The 23,365-nt window shown below is 32.4% G+C and overlaps 1 protein-coding gene across 4 annotated transcripts in view; it reads left to right on the forward strand.

The window, feature by feature from the left end:
* Brinp3 (BMP/retinoic acid inducible neural specific 3) overlaps window positions 1–22,977 on the forward strand; it is a 363,662-nt gene extending 340,685 nt beyond the window's left edge. For all 4 annotated transcript variants that reach the window (XM_063240301.1, XM_063240300.1, XM_063240302.1 and 1 more), the window contains one exon: window positions 21,598–22,977. In XM_063240301.1, coding sequence (XP_063096371.1) covers window positions 21,598–22,714 — 1,117 coding nt within the window. In that variant the 3' untranslated portion in view covers window positions 22,715–22,977. The remainder of the gene's footprint in view (window positions 1–21,597) is intronic.
* The last annotated feature ends 388 nt before the right edge of the window (window positions 22,978–23,365 follow it).

A 23,365-nucleotide genomic window follows, 5' to 3' on the forward strand; every position in this document is an offset into this window, starting at 1 on the left:
TAGCTGTATTTATAAACAAGGAATTTGGAAAAACATTTGGGACATAGTTCACATTCAATAATTACTTACTCTGGTAAAGTTAAATCTTCATCGAAGATACTTGCCTATCATAAACTAAAACATAAACCCAAGTAAATAAATCAATGTATTTGTTTAGGTACAAAGTACTCACTTAAGAGTAAATTAATGAAGAACAGCCTGAGTTTGTAGTAAAGCTGATTATATTAACACAGATTTTCAGTTGTAAAGTAGGATTAATTTTATCTTTTTTAATCTCCATTTTAATTTCAGAGTATTTCTTTATGAAAGTTTGAATCAATTATAAAAATGATTTACAATCAAAGTTCCAATTTTAGTTTGCATGATTTAGGAATGAGGTAATTTAAACATAAATAGTAAAATGACAGTATCATTTAGGAGTTTTCATTGAGTGATTTGCACAAAATTTTACTTAGGAGATTGAATGGTTTGTCCAAAAAAAAAAAAAAAAAAAATGCACTGGGATCTCCTCAAACCTTTGAGAGCAGGTTGTATCTTATGGGTTATTTATTAGGGGTACAAGAGCAAATTAAATTGTATCATGTCAAAGCAAAGCATGGGCTAATTTACAAAACTCATCTCATTTCCTCACAAACGTATGGAAAGAGATGAGAGGGTTGAAAAACACTTATGAGACATAAAGATGTAATAAAATAATTCAAGTTTCCTTGGATCCTCATTTTAACCATTAAACAAAATTCTCTTTACATTATCAGGAAAATGTAAATATTGCCTGGGTGTTAAGTTCTAGTCAATAAATTATGTTTAATTCTATTGAGGGATAAAAGTAACTCTGTTTACATTAGCAAATCTCTTTTTTTTTAAATTTCAGTTTTCAAATGTATATTTGCATCCTGTTCTAAAAAGAAGTGTGGTATGATTTTAAATTATGCAAAACTTTGTTAATAACTGTTGATGCTGGCTAAGCAGAACCTGGTGTTTCAAATGGAATCCCTACTGTATATGTGTGCTTGAAAACTTCATGCAAAAGTTATTAAAAAATCAATCCACATTGAACATGGGCTACTGTATATAATTTATTATTTTTGACTTCTTACAATTTTTATAGAATAGAAAGTTAACAAGTACTAAATAGTCCATATTATAAAGTATACATTTTCATTTATATTGACATAAGCATACACAGTGAAAGATTGATATTATATCCTTATCACCTTTAAGAAGATGACCTTGGTTAAATTAGTTCATTTTGAATAACTGTTAGCTCTAACAAGAAATTACTGAATTACAAAACAATTGAAAAGACTTTAGTTCTATTTTTTTTCAAAGGCATTATGTTGAAAGGTCAACGTATATTTTGCACGAAGGAAGAGTTTAAATACCAAAATATTGGCAACTGCTCCCTTTCTAGCAATTTAACGTGACTTAATCGAGTAATAATCTTTTTTAACTTTCGAATAACCATTTGTATTATAGTCTCTCTAAGCTGAAAGTACTATTTTTATAATCATGTAGAAAAAATGAATTTGTATTTTTTACACAAACATTTCATAAAACATAAGCAGTCAAACTCATGAAGCATAAGATAGCAAGATAGAATCAAAAGTATTTCATATGCAAACAGCAAAATATTTTGCAAAGTCAAATCATTCTTCAGTTTCTCTTCAGGTAACTGCTCTATAAATAAAAACTCATTTTTATCTCATTTGAGTTTTGAATCAGAAAATCTATTAAGGAAAGTAATGCAGATCTCTTCATTTGAAATGGTATTTAGCCCCTTCAGAATGCTATGTTTACACCAACCACTGACACTGCAAGAACACTTAAGGACACTTTACTCCAGGGCCAAAATCCAGTCATGCTACTTTGAGACTAATTTTCCAAACAAATAGCAGAAAGGACAGCAGGTGTTTTTGTCTAACCCCATTGGTTATGATTAGCAATATTACAAAACTATGAAAATTAATGTTGACATGCCATTTTGAAAGCTAATTTTCTTGTGTGTGTGACATGCCACAGGATATATGAAATGTGTGTATTCCCACTTGCCAGAATAACACATTATTTGTTAGGGGCTTTGTTTCTAAAAGCAGCTGTTGTCTAATTCAATCAATTTTGAGCTATTAAGGGTAGCTTTTAACTACATTTATGGAAAACAGATATTTTGAGTTAGCATTTTTCAGGAGCTACATGACATTTATTCTGAGGAGAAATTTAATGCTGCCAAAACCTATTTTAGTAAAAGATCATTTAAGCAAAAATTACTAAGTATAAGTAGTACTGTTAACAGCCTTTAGGAACAACTTCATTTTTCCTCTGTTATTATAATTCTCAGGACATAGTAATCATGACTACCCTTTGTGGAATGAAATGAAACTAGAAATTGAATGAATGAATGAACAAACTTAAAATGAAAAAGACAGTTTTCCCAATTGCTCCTACTTTTTTAAGGTAATGGATTCACTTTCTTTCTCAGGGACTTCCTCGAAGAAACATGCTTTAGATCCCTATTTCCACTTCTTATGTTAGAAAGCCAAATAGATGCACAGGATAAGTTCTATGTTTGGATTGTAATTCTTATATATTACTAATAGCCAGAAACAGATATTTTTTTTCATGTACTTGAGACACTTGTGGAAAATAAATTCATAATACAATGGTCGAACAAGAAATTGATAATTCTGAATAAAAGTAGCATTAATTTAGGTTTGAGTATAAAGATAGCTGCATCCTATTTTTGTAGAGATCAATATCTAGAAATACCTGCCAAATTTCAGGTGAGGAATATCTTCAGTTAATGAGTATTGTCTTTGATCATCACATTGTTCTGTTCTAAAAATTCCCACTAAATAGAGGGTTTTTGTCCAAATATCGTATTAGTTGAAAGAGAAAATGAGATAAAGTAAATATTTTGTAGCTGAAACTTTAGATAGGATTCTAAGCAAAATAAAGAAAACAATGATCATAACTTGTATTTCTATTATACTACCTTCTGTAATTAGAATGTAGGGAAACTGAAAGGACTACATTTATTTGTGTTTACTAAATATGTCTAGTCTACATGGTTTCCAAATTAATTAATTAATTCTTTAACTTGATTTATTTGAGCACATGTAGAGAGCACAGCCATGAACAGTCATTGGAGCTAATGTTCCAAATATTTAAAACACGAAAATAACCCATTTAAAAAATTAAATCAAAGATTCCAACCCAAGAATGGGTAGATTGAATTGCGATTTTGAAAAAGCACACTATGCAACTTCTTACCAAGAAAATACTAACATAGAAGACCATATTAATATTTTGGATTGGATTACTGAACACAATTGTTTGCAGTCTCACTGTTTGAATGTTTGCTTTGTGTGCTTTGATCCTGTGACCTGAAACACCGTTTCTAAGATGATAGTGAGTAATCTATTAATTGGTGATAGCATACTGTTTTTTGTTTTTTGTTTTAGTTTTTGTTTTTTTGTTTGTTTGTTTTTGCTTTTCTGTAGTTCTGAATTACTTGTACCCTTACACTGTTTTGTTTTGTTCTGCTTTTTTTTTCTCTTTTTCCTTTTAAATAAAATATTTAAAAAAAATACTAGCATTAAGATCTAAAGGTAAGAAACGTAGAACCATAGAGATATATGGGCAAGTAAGTTCCAAGACTGGAGAAGATATGTGTCATTTATGGTAAAGTGAGGAGGCCCATGAATTGATGGTGAAAGAGGGAAAAATTTCCACGTAAGACTGGAGAGAAGGTAAAGGTGGAGTGATCATGCAGTTTTCTACTAGATTACTCCAAAGCACTCCATTTTGGTGCAGCACAAAATGAGATATGAGGATCAAAATAATATTAGATGTTAATGGAATCTCAATGTTTTAGAAGACCCTGATATGAATATAAATATGTGCAAAATCATACTTATACACATAACATTGTAGTAAACTTATTTCTAAAATAGTTAAAAACTAAAGAAGACGATTTCCCCCATTTGGATTGTACTGTTGAGGTCCTTTCAATAGACTTTAATAGTTAACATGACTTAAATTATAGAAACAGACTTTCAAGAGTATTATGTAATTATTATCTAGCGAAAGAATAAAATTTTAAGGTTTGTAGATAGAACCTAATCTTTTGAAACTAAAAAGAATTCTTAAAATATTCTTGTAAACTTTAGCTTGTTTTATAAATACAAAAATTGGTTTCTATGTACGCAACTTACAATTTTTAAATCTTCAAACTTTGGCCTGCACAGATTCATTCCGAATGTCATCCACTATTGTGCCATCCTACAAAGAGCATACCTTTCGCTTTTGCCACTAAAAACTGCTATTGCTATTCTGGTTTCTCATTCACAGTCAGACAGTGTTTCTACTTAATTCTGACTTACTCTGACCAAAATCCATTTTTTTTTTAATTCTCCAGGCAGGCTAGAAGTTTGCAAAGCTGTGGATGCATTAAGGCTTTCTCTTAAAAGTAAAATATATAATTTATTTAATTAGCAAAATTCCATGGCATGTTTAGATTATGTTCTTTTCCATGTATATTTTAAATGGATTGACTGAGGGGCAGTGAGATTGATCTGCTAATTTTTAACTTTATATTTGCAAGCAGAATATATGCAATATATGCATCTCAAACTAAAAGTACTCTGTAAATGATGACAAAATCTACAGCTTACATGAGTAAAAAAGATGGTTAAGTATAAAAAGGAGGATGTGAAGAAGGAAGCAGGGATGTTGAAGATAACTGGGAGAAGAAAACTCTGACTTTTTAATGCCTTTTAAATGTCATACTAGCTGATTGATCAGGTGTGTATTTTCACATGTCATTATATAATCAAACTAGTCATGTCAATCTTCACATATGCTGAATAATAGATCCCAAAGTCTGGTCATTTTAACTGGGAAATTGCTAAATCTTATTTAAAGAAAAAAAAATACCTTGGGTGTAAAGAACTGTGGTTTTCTTTTGAAATGAAGAACTTCACTTTGAACATTAAACTGAGGGTTTCAGTCTGATTTAATCATTGGCCCTTTGCTGGGAATGGTAATGTTTCATAGCAGTTTTTAGCAAAACAAACAAATGCATGGCTATAGGGTTACAAGATTCTTCCAGTTTACAAGACAACAAAGATGTGATTTTTTTATATCATTTCCAGGAGTGATGGATGTGGGGATAAACTAAAATTAGTTGTAAAACATAAATACTATTAAGATGCTTTTTATACAGATTTCAAATTTGTAGAAGAGGAAAATATGTATTGAACTAAGAAATTCAGTAAGCACTTACTAGTTTACTGATTTGTTTTACAGTTTAAAAGTGGGCTTCCCTACAGTTTTCAGTGCAATAAAAATAAGTTGTGAGATAAGATGTGCTACTCAGTTTCTCAAATAAATAAAAAATTAATAATACACTGATGAACTCATTTGTGCTAACATAATATGTAGAAGTAGTTAATTTTAATATCATTAGGTTAATATCTCATTATTATTTAACATTATAATATGTCCTCGTAAAACAAAAATAAATATAAATATAAACATTTATTTCATTAGTGATGACTTAGGGGGATACCATTAACGAATATGCAAAAGACATTTCATTTCATTTTTTGAAAGCCATTCCTTTACACACAGCAGGATATTTTTTCAACAAGCACTGAAAAATTTCTGTTGTATCCACTAGTAATCCTTGAAATTCTTTCCTAAAGCATTAATGCTTTTGGTGATCATTGACCAAAAAAAAAAAAAAAAAAAAAAAAAAGATTCATTTTATTCAGCGAAATAAAATCACCTATCTGTTGAGTTAAAAGACTCACTTTTGTATTTCAGATGGTCTTTTTTTATGTTTTTTGCTACAAAATTTTCACAAATTTGATTATCTTGACTTTCATTCTAAAGTTGATAAAAACAAGTGATTTTGAAAATCTACTTTCCTTCAAAATTTATTTTAGATTTAGCAAGTGATTCCCTTCAGGATGTTCCATCTTTGGGGAACCGTGCACAGCAAGGCTCGTGATTTTTCTTTTTCAAAAGCAGATATAGAAAGTAATTTCTGGCTATGAGAATTTAATGTGATTTGTGGACCAGTTTTCCATGCTTCTCTTTCTTCTATCTTGTTTTTCTTTCACGTTTATTGTCATGAAATCACAAAATAACTCCAGCTGCTTGAGTCTACATGTGTTTCATGGTAAGCAGGAGGAAGTGGGAGATTAAGAAACAGCTGTTTATTTCTTTTGGGAAGTAGACACAGTCTCAGGTTCTTCTGCTTAGAATTCAGTGTTGTCTAAAGTCTGTCATATACTCACCTGTAACTTCACTGGGAACAGATTATGTTGAACAATATCTATTAGTTTAAATAATAGACCTGTGACTATCATGTTATATAATGGCATATAGAGCACTTATTCTTAAATTACATGCAAGTGCATTTGAACTCCAAAGGGTTGTGAACAAAACCTCATTTCCTTTCCATTTTTGCTCTGTTCATCGCTCACAGCCCTACAAGTTGCCCATCTCAAGTGTGTACAGAGCATTAATCTATAAGTCAAATTTTAGGCTCTTCTACAAAGACTCTCATGGACATAAAAGGAGTAATGCTTTACCAGATAATCGCTTAACTCTTACTCTAACAAAGTTAACACCTAAAATTAACTATCATTTTGTATGTAACAATTGTTACATAGTGGTGCCTAAGAAAACCGTGTGATTAACATGATGGTTCAATATACTATGAAGAATATGAATTAGACTTCTAATATATAAATTTTGTAGATCTGATGAACTATATTCAAAATGGCCTTTGTTAACCATTACCATACAAACTAAATATGATTTTTCAAAATTAAATCATGCTTTTTCAAATAGACATTTAAGGTACAGAGCACATATAAATATATTAAACTTAGTAACATAATCTTTTCAAACTATAATTTTAGCAGTGATTTATATGTGTTATACTTCCTTCTTTATTCTTCCAAAATATTGCTCCATATAAAAATGTAAAATAAATGACAAATGTAATAAATGAACAGAAAAATACTGAAAATTGTCTTATAAATCAGAACGATGTAACTAATTTTCACATTATTTGGATGTGATTTCACCATTCAAAATTAAATTAAGGCTGGAATGGAGACAGGAATTCAACATATGGATTTTTCCACTGCTAACAGAACAGATTAAACTCTTGAAATGACACAAGCTTCTGTCTATCTCTCTGACAGTTGATAAGAAGCTCCCATTTGTATTTTTCAAGTCTTCTCTGTGAGTAAAGAGTACATTTTGAATACCTGTCTGATTTATGTCACTTTGGATGGCATACAGGGACAGTCATTACTTTTTTACCAATCAGATGGTATTTCTGTTAATAGGATGCTATCACCGAGGTGAAAGAGATGTTCCATATTCTATTAGTCTGGTTATCAACCTAACAATTGAAGTTTGGGTTTTATTATTTGTTCTCTGAGTGATGTGTAATGGTTATTTGCTAATTCATTTTATTTACTGTTACATGGGAAATGATGTGAAAGAGCGTTAGATATAATGAACTGTCTTTGTCTTTTAACCAGTTATTTCATACATTCTGCTGTTGTTTTCTTTAAAATAGTATAATATTAAATTGCTAGGAAAATGAGGAAGCAATAGTTATGTATTCTTTCTTTTTGGTGAACAAAATCGTGTGAAATACATTCATAATTTACTGCCTATAAGAGCATACTAACTGAGAAAATTTAAAATTTGAGTACAAAAAATATGGAACACATATCAGGAGAACTTATACAATTCCTATGGTGCATATGAGGGTTTTTTTGGAAAAGTGATTTATCAATTAATCCCTAAAGATCGAAGGAACATTAACCATACTGGGAAATGAGAATCTGGGAGAGATTTCAGTGAATTATCCCAGTTGGACTATGGAATATCTCATCTAATATGAAATAACCAAAGTCTCCAAAAATGTCATATATATATATATATATATATATATATATATATATATATAATTTTTTTAGGGGGGAGGATACCAGGAATTGTACTCGGGACCTTGCACTCCTCAGGCAGGTGCTGTGCCACTGAGCTACATCCCTGGCCCTATATGAGTATTTTTTAAAGTCACACAAGATATGCACCAAATGTCTTAGAATTCAGTAAAGTAGGTGGAATAGAAGATAATTAGAAAGTACCAAAAAGCTAGGGAGTTAGAGGTTCAACACACTGTAAAGGATTGGTATATCATGTGTATAATTTGAGTTTTGCCCTGATTGGTAGAACTACTGAGTTAGGGCAGGTAGAAGAATATCTATTTCTATCCAATCCTCTATAGAAAATGGATTGTGAAGGACGCTCCCTGAGGCAAAACTAGAAAATCAGAAAGATGTGTTAGTGAGGTAATATAATAACAGAGTAAAAATGTCTATCTTTAAAATACTATGGCTATAGGTTCTAAAATACTTGCTATTGCTAGTCACTTTTTAAATGCAGAAGATACTGAGAGTGGTGTTAAAGAGTGGACACTACGGAGAGGTTGAAAGTTATGGATAGCTAATGATTCTCAAATTTTAACTGGGGCAGCGGTGTGCGTGGTAAGGGAATTAAACGGAGCATAAAATTCAGCATTTATTTGTGTAAATGAGAAAGAGCAGCTAAAATGCGAGAGTTTGGGATAGTTATGATTAATTCAATTTTCAGCATGTGTTTTAATGATGTTTATAGGGCTTTCACTCTAAATGGAAATGTCAGGTAGATTGGACAGACAGTTTAAAACTCAGAAATAGTAAGCAAGCTAGGTCTGTGTGTTTGTGAGTTAAGCACAGAGAAATGATAATAAAAGCCAGTAGATCTACGTGATTATGCTTTGAATGTGAGATAAGAGAAAAAAGTTGAGGAACATAGATTGAAGACAGAATTTTATATTGATAACAAATACTGACAGTAAGCTGATAGGCACTACGATAATAGAAATGTTTCCAAAATTAAGGTTAAATTTCTATGTTTCTGTTGTACTACTGTAAGAGTGTGACTAAGTCTTAAGAATTAAAAAATAAATTCGAAAGGACACAGATACTTTAAAATATTCCCCCTGAAAGCTATTTTTCTGAAAATAAATATGTTAGCCATGTGGAAAAATTTAGAAAATTAAATCACTTGCAAATAGAGGTTTTTGTGAAATCTATAATATTATTTTTATAATAACTTTGAAAAAGGTAATTTATGGTAACTATTATGGTTATATGTGAATGATAAATGAACTCACTGACATCACAGCACTTTTAAATAACATACAGGCATCTCAGTTTATCAGTTCATATAATATTGAAATGTATACTACTTTAAAGTAGCAATAGCAATAGAAAGTATACTACTTTACCTTCACACCAAGATAAATAAAATATGTTTATTTGACCATGAAATATTTTATTGTTTATTTGATCCAATGCTGAAAAACTCAATCTGTATTTCATATACTGGAAAATAAAGAAGTAAAAGAATAATCTATTTTAAAATAAGGACTTTGCATGAAGAAACAAGTGAAAAGATTTGGAGAAGGTTATTTTTCTGTTAAAAAACAAGATCATCTGTGTTCATACAGTTATGTAAGTACCTGTAATATCGTCATTTTTATCTTTGTTTTTTTTTTTATACTTTCCATGAAATTAAGTAAGTAGTCAGATTGGTAAAATTTATAATTTTCTCAGATTCATGGCTTGGGGGTTTAGGAATTGGAGGTGAAAGAATTTTCCTTTGTGAATAAAATTTTCCATTTTTTCCTCTTGATACCACTCAATCTGTAATGAAAAATAACTGTCCTAATCCAAGTCACTGTCATTCCTTATCATTTATTCATTATACATGACTCTCACATTTTTTTCTGGCTTCATGTTTGCTACTATAAATTACTCTGAGTCCATTCTACACTGAAAGATTTGATAGTCAGATATGATAGAGATTGAAAGGGACTGAACGTCAAGCCACAACCACTAGGTGAAGCTTGTCAGTTTGCCACTCAGACAAGGATATTGGAGTGTGTTTGGGTAAAGATGAGCGAAAGAAAAGTTCATGCTCAGATATGGATTACCAGGTATACATAAATTAGTCTTGATTACAGGAACTCAGTCTGTACTGAAGATAAAATTGTGGACATTATCATCATATATTTTTCAATAATTAAACAATGAGTTTGTATCCAATACCTTGGGTAGCACATGGATGTTGAAGTATGAGAATTAAAGAAATTGCTTGTCAAAAATTAAAACTTTAGGAATTCGTACACAGAAAAGATTATAACAAAGGATAGTAATTAAAAATTGTCAGTGATATTGGTTTATGAGATAAATACTAAGATCACAATATCCAAGAAACCAAGTTAAGGAAGTATTTCCAAAATAAACAAATCTGCCAAAATGTGAGTTGTGTTAAGATAAATTATTTCTGAGGTACAGTATTAGTAAAATGACAATAAAGGAGGGCCATTATTATTAAAATATAAAAACTTTTGGAGTTAAAAAAGATAATGAGAAGACAGTAGAGATAGATAATACTTCCAAGAAAGGGAAATTGGATTATATCTAAAAGAAGGAATTAAATTAAAATTTGTAGGATGCTCCCATGTTGCATACTGTAAGTTAGTGATACTGTGATGGTTAGGAAAAGGGAATTATTAGAAGAGAGAATCCTGAGAAGACATTGAAAGACAGTATTGTGAAGATGAAGCCTCCAACAGCAGTCATTGTGAAGTTAGGCGATGCATCTCATTTAGAAATATAAAAGTTGAAAACTTATTGGTGGAAAAAGAAAACAATTTTCTTCTAATTGTTCTATTTTCTGTTAAATCATAAGGAAAGTATGCCATGGAAGTAGCTAAAACGTAGCTATTTCAGACGATGTAATTGTATGTAAAATACCCATTCTACAGATTTTTGGTCAAGGGAACTAAAATGGGAAATATATGAGGTTTATTGAATAAGATTGAAAGCCTCTACAATTTATGATTATCAATTTAAAGTGAGACCTTTCAATATAGCTTTATGTTTTCTTCTATACATGTTTAGCTGTTCATGTGTGGAAAAGGCCAAAATTTGTGCATATTTAGATTCTTTTCTTCTCAGGTGAAAGCAGGAAGTTTGAATATGTGTGAAGATATTATGACTATGAACCATGAAATTAAACATGAAGAACCGTTAAAACATAAACATAAATGGGTAGCTTATTTTAAAGACGCTTTAAAAAGCCAATTATTAAAACGTCATACAACTAAGAGACCAAAGTTGAAGTTGCCAGGAAACAGAGACCTAATCATAGTGGCTCAAAATACAAAGAGAAAATAATCCTTGATGTCAAGTGTTATTTTGAAAATAAATGGGTATCTCTGTTATTAAGTAAAAATAGATAAGATCTGGTGGTTTGCATCTTGTCTCAGAACCCTTTCCATTTATCCATTGGCTTCAGGCTTTTTGCTATCTTTTGTGTAGGTCACCTTTCCTAAGTCACGGTTGGCCTGACCATATCCACATATATCCGATGTACAGAACTCACATAGGGATCGCTACTTATAATTCCTTGTCATGAGTCTATATCAAAGGGTTACGATCACCTAAGACACCTTAAAGAGACATTTGTAAATATATCAGACATTATTATAAGCTTAAGGAGGAGTCTTTTCCAAGTCCCTGAATTTGGATCATGAAGTCACATTTCAATGTGTTTGGATGTATTTAAGGATGAAGAAAAAAATCATATCTGAGAAATCAGAGCAATTAGTTCAGAGTTTATGTCAGTCGAAGGAGATGGGTATTTTTCTGAGTCAGATAAAAATGTTATCAACTTCTCTTTATTTTTCTTATCTGTATTGGCTTATAAAAGAAAATGTATTAAAGATTGAGAAATATATAATCATACAGAAAAATATAGAAATATGTGATAATATAGAATATAGGAGGAAAACAACAATTCAGCTAAAACTCAACAAAATTGAAATACTTATTATAAACTCAGATGTCCTTGGATAATGAGTAATGTGGTATATCCCGATATGCATGTGGTATTCTATCATTAGTGAATTAACAAGGTCTTGATAGTGTGATATAACCATAAAGAGTGACCACATTAATATATACAAAATATTTCCATTGCCTCAAGTGTTTTCTTGTGTACATTTACAACAACCATTTCCATGAGTAGCACTTTTAACACCTTAGATTTTTGTTTGACATTTTTTTGATATTAATATAATGACATTAGTCAGTGGATACTCTTTCATTTACTATTGTTACATGCAATATCCACGTATATTGTTGTTTACATCACTATTGCATTCTTTTTAATTGCTGAATATATCTATAAGGCAAGCATTAAGATAATTTCACAAGCAACGTTTTAGTTTGAAAAATTTAAATGTTATTATTTACATGTCAATCTGTAGTGAACATCTTGTCATAGCATTGTAAATGACTGGAAGGTTGTAATGACAAGCTCTAAATGCTGTGAGTTATTTATTTTTTTATGTTAAAAACAGAACCTAAGACAAAATATATATCTTTTAATTTACCACATGTATTATGCGAAGAAAGACAAAAATAGTTTTCTGTATTCAATATGATGAGTAAAAGCAAAATATTATGGAACACATAAGAGACATCTACTTTTGAAAGTTATTTTGCAAAATAATTGCATTTATTTCAATGTCCTTCATTGACACTGACTATTAACAGGCCATACTTGCACATCATAATACTTTGGTAATCTTTTGTTATCCTAACATTTAAAGTGAGTTAATTGGAATGTCATTATAATATTTTTAGAGGCAAATTAAATATGAACACTATTTGGAAAAAAGCTTGGTAGTATCTTCTCTTTTTTAGAGGAAAGCAACTATGTTTATTTTGTATGCCCTCCGTTTCTCTGAATGTTGTCTCATTTCTTTCATAGTTATGACATAAGTACAAAAATAATACACTTGTACTTTTCTTGATCTATATTGTCAAATACGAACAAATTCTTTTGTTAGCCAAAAAGTTAGGAGACTTTTCTCTGAACACTAAATAAATCAAATAACATCCAGCCAAATAACATTCAACCAAATAAAATAACACATTTTTTTTCTACTGTGAGTGTTTATAATTTCAAAAAGCTCCAACGCTGAAGAAATAGAGACTGGGGATGCACTTTCGTCTCTGGTATTTATGATCTGTTTGATAGTGGGCAAGATACACTTATGTAAATATTTTACAACTCATTTCCTTAACTATGAATTGAGGCAATAAATATCCTTATAAAAGAAAGTAGGAGAATAATAAACATAGAATGACTAGTGCTGGGAAAACTTCTCCATGAATATTACCAACAGCTAATATGATTTTTAAGTTACAGTCTATACCTAACTCTTTCCCCCATTTTTTAATGTCCTCTTGCAAAGAAAACTTATTAGTAGATTTTTAATTTCAGTTCATGAATAAAGGCTGTACTCAATGTGTGCTTATGGGTGTGTGTGTTAATATTTCCTAAAATTCATGGCTGAGAATTGTATTTCTCTTTTCAAGATGTAAAATTATGTCCATGAGTGAAATGGCGATGTGTGAAGAGTGTCACCTTGAGCCCCAAGCAACATTGCCTGGGCTGAGATCCCTTAGAACAGCAGAGTCAAAGAAGGAAAAATGACAGTGTACTTTTTTGTTTTTATGTCCATGGCCATGCCAATAGCAACTTATAATTGTTTCAAAAATTATACTACTTAATCCATATATATACATCTGAGTACAACAAATCTTTGAAGAATTTTGAGATACTTGTAATAAATTCAGATGTCCTTGGATAATGAGTAATGTGGTAATGGGTAATGTTCCATTTCTCAACCTAAAATGAAATGGAACAATCCTAAACTTCAAAATGATATTAATAATATAGTGCTTTTTTAAAAATACTTGGATCCAAATTGCATAGATTTAGAAAGCAATAAAAGATTAGCCAATTAGGGACCTTTGAAAGATTATTGATGCTCAGAAAGGATTTTGCCAAAAGGGGAGGTAGTTATTTTTGTATCAAAACATGTTCTAATTCTTCAACACAAACAGCTATCTTCTAGACAGACTATCCTTAATTTAAGATGTACTGATTTCGCATAGTTTTAGGATGTCACAAATATCACAGAAATAATACAGAAGGACTTTTAAATATAAGTTCAAATATGTTATCAAAATGATATATATTTTGATAAAGATGAAAATACAAAACATAATAACATGCTTGAATGCACACATTGTTAAACAGAAAATGAAATGCTTTATCTTCTTGGGGAATATCAGTTGTAATAAAGAAACAGTCTCCTATGACAGTTTTTTTAAATGACAGTAATAATAACAATATTGATATTAGGAATAAGGTTGCCTAATAGCTTCTTGTTTATTCCGGGCACACGTACTCCCTGTAAATGCTTTGCTGGCAACTGTTATTTTTTTTTTTTAAACTAACCTCTGAAACACTTCACGTACATTTTCCAGGTGAAGGAAATGAAACAAGATTCAGAGTTGACAGTTTGGTTCCCAAGAAAATTGTCTAAAGCCAATATACTGTGTTGCTTCTCAAGATATCCACAAATAAAAGTTATTTTATTTTCACTGTTGTTCTGCTGCAGCAATAAAGAGATATTTTCCCTGAGGTCGTTTCTTAAGACCTTTCCTCCCTCTTCTATGGAACATTTTCAATCCACATTTTAAAATTAATATTTATATTTTCTTTTTTGAGCTTGTCTTCTTTCTAATGCTTAGGATATATGGCACTAAGTCATTTGAGCTTGTAAGGCTCAGTTGTTCTCAAAATTTAAAATGGAGTTAGCCTTTATAATCTGCTTTGAGGAATAAAAGAAATGAATACCAAGTGACTGCTTGTGACATGACATGTGTACTAAGTAGTAAATTAATATTACTGGAATATAGCAGACTTTATTTATTAAACTAGGCTTTAGCGTTAGGCTTATTTTTCTTGCATACGTATATGACAAAAATTCCAGGGACAAATTTGCAATTTTAGTATACCTAGAGCCAGAGTCCTCACTGCATGTAAATTCAAAGCTGTCTGCTGCTGTCTCTTTCTCTACTGATGTTTTAGCACTTCCTGACCTATTTTTCTGAACATAGAGCTCCATGCTGATGACTAGCTTGTTTTGAAAGATTCACTAATAGCTGGCTTTTGTTTGTTAATTTACAGACACAAAAAACAGGAAACATCTTCATGTACATAAGTATTTGAAAGGACTAACTATTTTATCAGGACTTTCCTATCCCAAGAAATTGACTGAGGAGTTATGGAAGAATGTCTGAGGAGGAACACAAGAATCTGGTTCACTCTGTGAATTTTATTAATGTTTATTTTGGCTTACAGTTTCAGATGCTTTAGTCCAATGATCAGCATGCTCCATTGTTTTAGGCTTGTACTGAGCAGAAACATCATGGCAGAAAGTTATGGTTAAAGAAAACTGCTCACTTCATGGCAACCAGAAAGGAGAATCAGAGCAAGTGAGTCAGAGAAGGAAGAAGAGTCTGTGGAAAGGCTGTATCCTTAAACGCACAACTCTTGGGATCTACTTACATGAGAGCCTACCTTCTAATAATCCCATTGAAGCAAAAATTCACCAATACACAAATCCACTATGAGATCAACACCCTTGAGATCCAGTTTCCTGACGAGTCTTCAGCTCGGAACACTGTTGCATTAGACATTAAAGTCCTCCAATTCATGAGTCTTTGGGGAACACTTTATATATAACACAGTACTTGCCAATCATATTTATGCCATTCACATTTATCTTAGCTGTTTTTCTTAATAAAAGGGAACAATTAAATGATAAGCATTTATGTTGTGTTATTAAGAATAGCTATGAAGTGTGAGACAGTGATCAGTCGTATTTTTATGTGCTACATAAAAATTGAGAGTCTCCCTTTGGCTGTGTGTTGGAAACTCAGTCCCCAGGATTTGGAATCTAATATGAATCTTCATGATATGGGGTCTAATAAGAGGTTCTTAATTCATTGGAGGAAGGCTACTCCCAGAGATAGTTAAAATATTTTCTAACGGGAGTTTAGTCTTCTCAAGATTTGTTATAAAAATAGCAAGACTGAATCCATCCAGCTATCTCTGCTTTGTGATTGGAGAGGAAACATTTTTGTTATTCAGCCCTTGTGAATGCCTGCATTTTGATATTTTGACTTTCAGTGTTTCAAACTATGAACTAAGTAAATCTCTTTAGTTTATAAAGTTTATGCTGGGTATTTTGTTATGATGCAAAATCTAATTAATGCAATATGTTACCCTTTTCATCCTGAAAATCTATTGACAAGCAAATCCCAGACAGATACACCAAAACTCAGAAAGTTACATCTATTCCACAAATCATGCAGAATCTACATATGTCCCAAGACTTTCTTGAATGACAAAGTTTTGCTAAAAGTTTAAAATATAAGGACTTGTCCTAGATCAGAGTTGTATTAAGGCACACAGACTGTGAGTCTACTGCTGTTTGATGCCCATATATGTGCCGTATGGAAAAAAAAAAAAAAAAAGACTTGAATGTATGAGTAACATTTTAGGTTGAAGAAAGATAACCTTATCAGAGCCCTGAAGCTCTCTTTCTAATAGGTATGTGTTAGTCCATATCGTCAATTGCTTTTTCTGTCCTCAAGTTCTTCTCTTTGGCTTTAATCCATGGTTCCTTTGCTATCATTTCTTTCTCCCCTCTGCATCATTACTCCTTCTTTCCTCAATTATCACATCCTTTCTTCCTTATTTATTTTATGAAGTGCTTTTAAGTAAGTGACAGAAACAATGCACCAGTCAGCTAAAAACAGCAAAATGTCTAGACACATGTCTCTGTCTATATGTCTTCCTATCTGTCTGCTTCTCTCTGTCTCTGTTTCTATCTCTTTGATTATATATATATATATATATATATATATATATATGACATATATATAGATATCATATAATATTACAACATATAATATATACTATGTAGAGCCTATTGTCTTAGTTATATTCTTGTCATTGGAACAATATGATCCACAAATTAACAAAAAAGAGGGATATTAAACTCACAGTCTATGAGATTTCAGTACATAGGCAGGTCTCCAAGACAAGATGACATGGCAAGAAGACTTGTTTAAGGTATGGCCACCAGGAAAGAGGGAGGTGAATAGAAGAGAGGTGTATAAATAAACAGGCCGCATTTCCCATGCCCTCCAACTAGTCTACATCTTCCAACGTTATATTTAGTTATACACTCATGAGTAGACTAATCCATGGATCAGTATTATGCTATCATGACACAGTCACTTCCCCAAGCCTCACCTATGTGAGCATGAGGCTTTGGGGGAAACATTCAATTATAAACTATAACAACTAGGTATTACAGATGATTATATCTATGCCTATATCTCTAGCTGTATCTGTATATCTTATGTAATATAGATTCATGTATCACTAAAATTACAAGTTTATTTGTTTTGGTATTTGGTATAAAAATAAATAGCTAAAAAAAAACTTGTTGTAACCTAACTTGTAATTTTACAGAAATTACTGTGCAAAAACTTTTTCTTAAATTAGGAAATAAAGTAAGAACAGCTAAATTTTATTTTCTTGGAGAAAAATGAACTGTGAACTTTTGATTAAGCAAAAAAAAATCCATAATAGAATCCTAAAACTTGCTTTATCTGTATTTTTGACTGCTGTATGCAGTAAAATTTTACCAAGAGGAAAAAAAAAAAAGATTATTGAATTTCCTTTTCCATGAAAAAAATCTATTCTCACCTTGTGAAATACAGCAAAATAGTCAAAAGGTAGAGAGTAAGTGGGAAAGGACAAGAAGGAGGAAAAAAAAAAAAAAAAAAAACTAACCTACTTGCTAGCTTTCCCATCCCAGGGTAGCAGTGCTTTGACAGTGTGTGAAGTTATCAGTATTCATACGTGACAAGCTGAAGCCCAAGAAGCCAGAATACGTTCCTTCCATAATGCATCTGCAGGAACATGAAAAGAATTGGAAAAGACTAAACTTGGAAAAGTCCTTGCTTTTCTGAGATGTCCAAATGATTCCGTCTATAGCGTCCTAGATTTGGAAGTGCTGCTTTTGCCTTAGGTCTATTTATTTCATTTTTTGTTTTGTTCTTATGATTTCAAAACATGATTAGAGCTTACAGTGAGAGATGCATTGGCTCAGAGAATTTATGCTTTGGTTTCAGGAAAGAAAATATTATTTTCCATCTAGATGAAGTATATCCTTTATATTAGGTAGAAATAAAAACAACTATGGAAGAAAGAAAAAAGAAGAGAGAAAGGAACTGAAAGTTAACTAATTAGGAAAGAAAAAAGCAAGAAAGAGAAATGGGGAGAGAGAAGGAGAGAACCGAGGGAGAAAGAATAGAGAATGATTCTGATAAAACAAAACAAAATAAAATATAAAGACTAATCAACTTCTAATTCCAGAAATTTATTATCTTCTCTTTCTGAAACCTGGGAAGTCTAAGATCCACACATCAGCATTTGGTGAGGGCTTTTTTGTGTGTGATCCCATGATGGAAAATTAAACAAAGAGGAAGCAAGAGCAATGAAGGATAAAGATATCCCTTAAAAGAAGGCTAATCCCACACTAATGGAATTAACTCATTCATTACTGAAACCCTCACAGAGGGTTCAGGTCTCCAGCCAGCAATGTGGTACATGGTTGAAAAAAGGCAAAGAGAGAGAGAGAGAGATCTGCAATTCCAAGGGCCTCTGGGATGACCTCAGTGGAATAAAGAGTGTTGCTAGTGGAACAAAAGGGCCAGGATTCCAAATGCACACGGCTTTTATTTGTACCAATCAGGAAGGGGGTCATGGCAGAGTGCAGGTAAGAGTAACTTTGCAGCCATGGCAAATAAGGAAAAGCAGAACACTCTTGCAGCAGGCACAGAGGCCCTCCGATCAGTGATACTGCAGATAACTTAATGTATGCAAGGATGACACATTGACTGCTAGGAAGTTATATTTTTTATGCATATCATGGCTTCAGCTGAGATCCTATCTCATGTCTTAGTCCTGGAATCTCACAGGCTTCTGCTTTAGCTCCCATTCCAGTCATCAGAACTAGGGTTGTTTTCAACTACAAGCTGCCACTTTCTATGCTGAGATTCACAGGCACTTTCACCAAACTAGATGGCACTCTTTTGATCAGTTAAGGGAACATCTGCTTCTATATCGCCAGATCTGCAAATCTCAGCAAATAAGATTGAAGAGTTAAGGGAATGATGAAGAGAAAGAGCTTCATTTTCAGGGAAACACAGCTTGGCAGTCTCCCACATCACATGAGGATGGTACTCCTAAGATCTGTGTACCTCCTTTCAAGACCTCTTTCCCAGAATTTCTGCATTCTGAACCATACTTCTTTCATTAGAGTTTTGCGTGACATATTCAAAGCATAGAACAAAGTTAATAATTTAGGATTTTATTCAGTGCTTTCACTGTATGAAATAATTAAAATAGTATACTTTGCTATGTTTTGCCTTTTGTTCTGGGTCAGTAGGATGTGACTGCAATAAGAATATGGAGCAAATAAAGCTTATTTATGTGTCAGTAGCACAAATATCAAGGCATGTTTTGTATAACTCTGCCTCTGCAGCTTGAGAGCTAAAACTTCCTTATTGAAATGCTCAGTTTAAGCTTTTAGTTTCACTGCAAGATAACTGATTGGAAGATATTTCTTTAATATTTTGTATTTTGTAAAGCACTTAAACACCAAAAGCCTGTGATCTCCTGGCTTTTCACTGGAAATTTAGTATGTAGCTTTTAAGAAAATATACAGGGCTCAGGCAAGCTGGCTCAGGCAAGTATTTAATAGGATGAGTGGGATAGAGAAAAATCATGTAATATTTTAGATGGTCTAAGACTCCATAAGGAAAGATAAGTAAATGCTATTAGAGAAAATAAAGAGTTACTTAATTTATGTGAAAAACTAAGAAAGAGGTAATCTTAGAAAATTTTTTAGAAATGTGTTAATGCAAAAGATAGCTGGGCAGTGACCAAAATTTGATGTGTAATATAAGTAACTACTTTGAACATTTTCAATTATTTTAATGATTATTTAAACTGATTAATACCCAGTTTGAGCAGTATTCTGAATAAATTATTTAGGCAGTAGTGTTCTAAAGTACTGAGTAAACTTTAGGTACTTGACTGACATACGCAAATGTGCTAAATTACGAATTTTAGAAAAGCATAATAACAGATTCAATTTGGAATGATTTTTGTGAAAAATACACAGCACTGTGTTGTAAATGAAATCATATGCTGAAATCTATGCTGAGATTCACAGGCACTTTCACCAAACTAGATGGCACTCTTTTGATCAGTTAAGGGAACATCTGCTTCTATATAGCCAGATCTGCTTGAGTCTAATGAATCATATAGCTTGAGTCTAATGAATCTGTCGTAAAACCTCAACATGGAATTAATATTGTTTGTTTTTCATGTGAAAGAACTGTAGATTACAGTGTCAATGCAATTTTTCTCCTCTTTCAGCTAATATTAAAAAATGCTGAAAACCAGAAATTATGTGATTACTAGGCCAGTACTTTGCCTTCACTATTTTACTGAGATATTCAGCAAGTCAAAAGTTTGAAAAATATAATGAAGTAGGAAAAAAAAAAAAAAACTTAAATTGGTCCCATGATTATCTTGACAAGACCAAATGTTGATGACAATATACTTTAACATATTTAACTCTTACTGAAATAGCTTGTTTAAATTTTAAAGAGCTTACTTGTTTTAATGACATATTTTTCAACTATTTTATTGAGTAGCCATTAAAGATTTTCTTTTAAAAAATATGTTTTAATAGTATTTTCCATCTCCAGGGGTAATTGCACATTTCATGTTACTTTATCTCTAGGTTTGAAAAATGTTGCTTGAAAAATTCAGTTGTTCATTTTTCTTTACTCCATAATACTCAGGGTTCCTATAACACTATTGATCTTTGAAGCATAATGAATGAGCTAATGAAACAGTGAATGAGTAAATAAAATAAAATTTCATAACAAAATAAGAGAAATAACAATAGTTATTACATGGTGCATCATTACCTTACATTTTATATGCCATAATTGTACCATTTAGTGATAAAGCTTATTCCTATTGTTGATAATCACTGAAAAGCAATAATCAAGCTTATACTCACAACCATATTTTCAATGCATAATATGGTGGCATACTATCGCTTCAAAACATAAAATCCTATCCCATCTTTAGAATGGATTCTAGTACCAATTCCCCAAAATGAATAAGACTATTATGTATTACAAACATATACTGTAGGACCAGGGATATAGCCCAGTGGCACAGTGCCCACCCAGAAAGTACAAGATATTGAGTTCAATTCTTGGTTAAAAAAGAAAAAAAGAAAATATTTTCTATAAAAACGAAACCAGAATAGGAGTATTCCAGCTTAAAACAAATGTTGCTAACATAATGTCTTTTGTAGTGACAGATTTAAAACACACATGAATACACACACACACACACACACACACACACACACACACACACGAAAGCTTTGTATTTATGTAAATTGTTTTTGCTTTGTATTTCTAGAACGTCAACCTACTGGCTCAACCGCATCCAGTCTTTTCTCTACTGCAACGAGAATGGCCTGTTGGGCAGCTTTTCCGAAGAGACGCACTCCTGCACCTGTCCAAACGACCAGGTGGTCTGCACTGCCTTCCTGCCCTGCACTGTAGGCGACGCCTCCGCCTGCCTGACCTGCGCACCTGACAACCGCACCCGCTGTGGCACCTGCAACACTGGCTACATGCTAAGCCAGGGGCTCTGCAAGCCTGAAGTCGCAGAGTCCACTGATCACTACATTGGCTTTGAGACTGACTTGCAAGATCTGGAGATGAAATACCTGCTGCAGAAAGCAGATAGACGAATCGAAGTCCATGCCATTTTTATTAGCAACGATATGCGCCTCAATAGCTGGTTTGACCCTTCTTGGCGCAAGCGGATGCTCCTCACCTTGAAGAGTAACAAATACAAGTCAAGTCTAGTCCATATGATCCTGGGGATTTCTTTGCAGATTTGCTTAACTAAAAATAGCACCTTGGAGCCAGTGTTGGCTATTTATGTAAATCCATTTGGGGGCAGTCACTCAGAGAGCTGGTTCATGCCTGTGAATGAAAACAGCTTTCCAGACTGGGAACGGACTAAGCTGGACCTCCCTCTGCAGTGTTATAATTGGACACTGACTCTGGGGAACAAATGGAAGACATTTTTTGAGACAGTACACATCTACCTGAGGAGTCGCATCAAGTCCAGTGGCCCAAATGGCAATGAGAGCATTTACTACGAACCTTTGGAGTTTATTGATCCTTCGCGGAACCTGGGTTACATGAAAATCAACAACATCCAAGTATTTGGCTACAGCATGCACTTTGACCCTGAAGCAATTCGGGACCTGATTTTGCAACTGGACTACCCCTATACTCAGGGATCCCAGGACTCAGCACTTTTGCAACTTCTAGAAATAAGAGACCGTGTAAATAAACTCTCCCCACCTGGTCAGCGTCGTCTAGATCTTTTCTCTTGCTTGCTCCGTCATAGACTCAAGCTCTCTACTAGTGAGGTGGTGAGGATCCTGTCCGCTCTGCAGGCGTTTAATGCCAAATTGCCAAACACAATGGATTACGACACGACCAAATTATGTAGTTAACCGTAATTGTCAAGCACAACCCAAAATCTTGAAGGAGTTTTTACAGTGCTTTTGTGGAACAGTTTATGTTTGGAAGAGTAAATTTAAATTGTCTTTTCAATATCTGTCTTATATCAGTCGATAACATTGGATGGCAATCTACACACATGAACCTGCTGACAATGAATATATTATACTGAATTTTTGGTTTATGAATGAAATAAATACTGACACCAGTCTAGAAGACATTCTACTTTTTACAATAAATTTCATTTGTAATTTTATATGTTCCGTGGCAATGCTTTTGTGCATTACATCCTCTAAGGAGTACATAACAAGACACCAATAAAATTTTGTAGCTGAACAGTTATTAAAAAGAAATGCTGTGGGGTTCCTTTCTTTTCCCATGAAATGAGTTCTATTTTGATATATTTTGTTAGAACCTGGGGAAAAAATCATCGAGATTTTTTAATGAAAGCACCTGATGGTCCTTTTCAATTACCTTTATGGCAAACCCAACTAGGTACAATGCTTAGTAGTCAGGTTTTTAAAATTTTTTTATGATTAATAGCATAATGACAGTATATGTTTATTACTTATATTTAGATACCAATTCTAGAAAAAAAATCATTAAAATAATGAGATAAACTTATTCCCAAGAACATATCAGCA

This window comes from Cavia porcellus, unplaced genomic scaffold (assembly GCF_034190915.1).
Source record: "Cavia porcellus strain 051 isolate PalLab524CR breed Dunkin Hartley unplaced genomic scaffold, mCavPor4.1 scaffold_29, whole genome shotgun sequence".
Taxonomy (NCBI): Eukaryota; Metazoa; Chordata; class Mammalia; order Rodentia; family Caviidae; genus Cavia; species Cavia porcellus.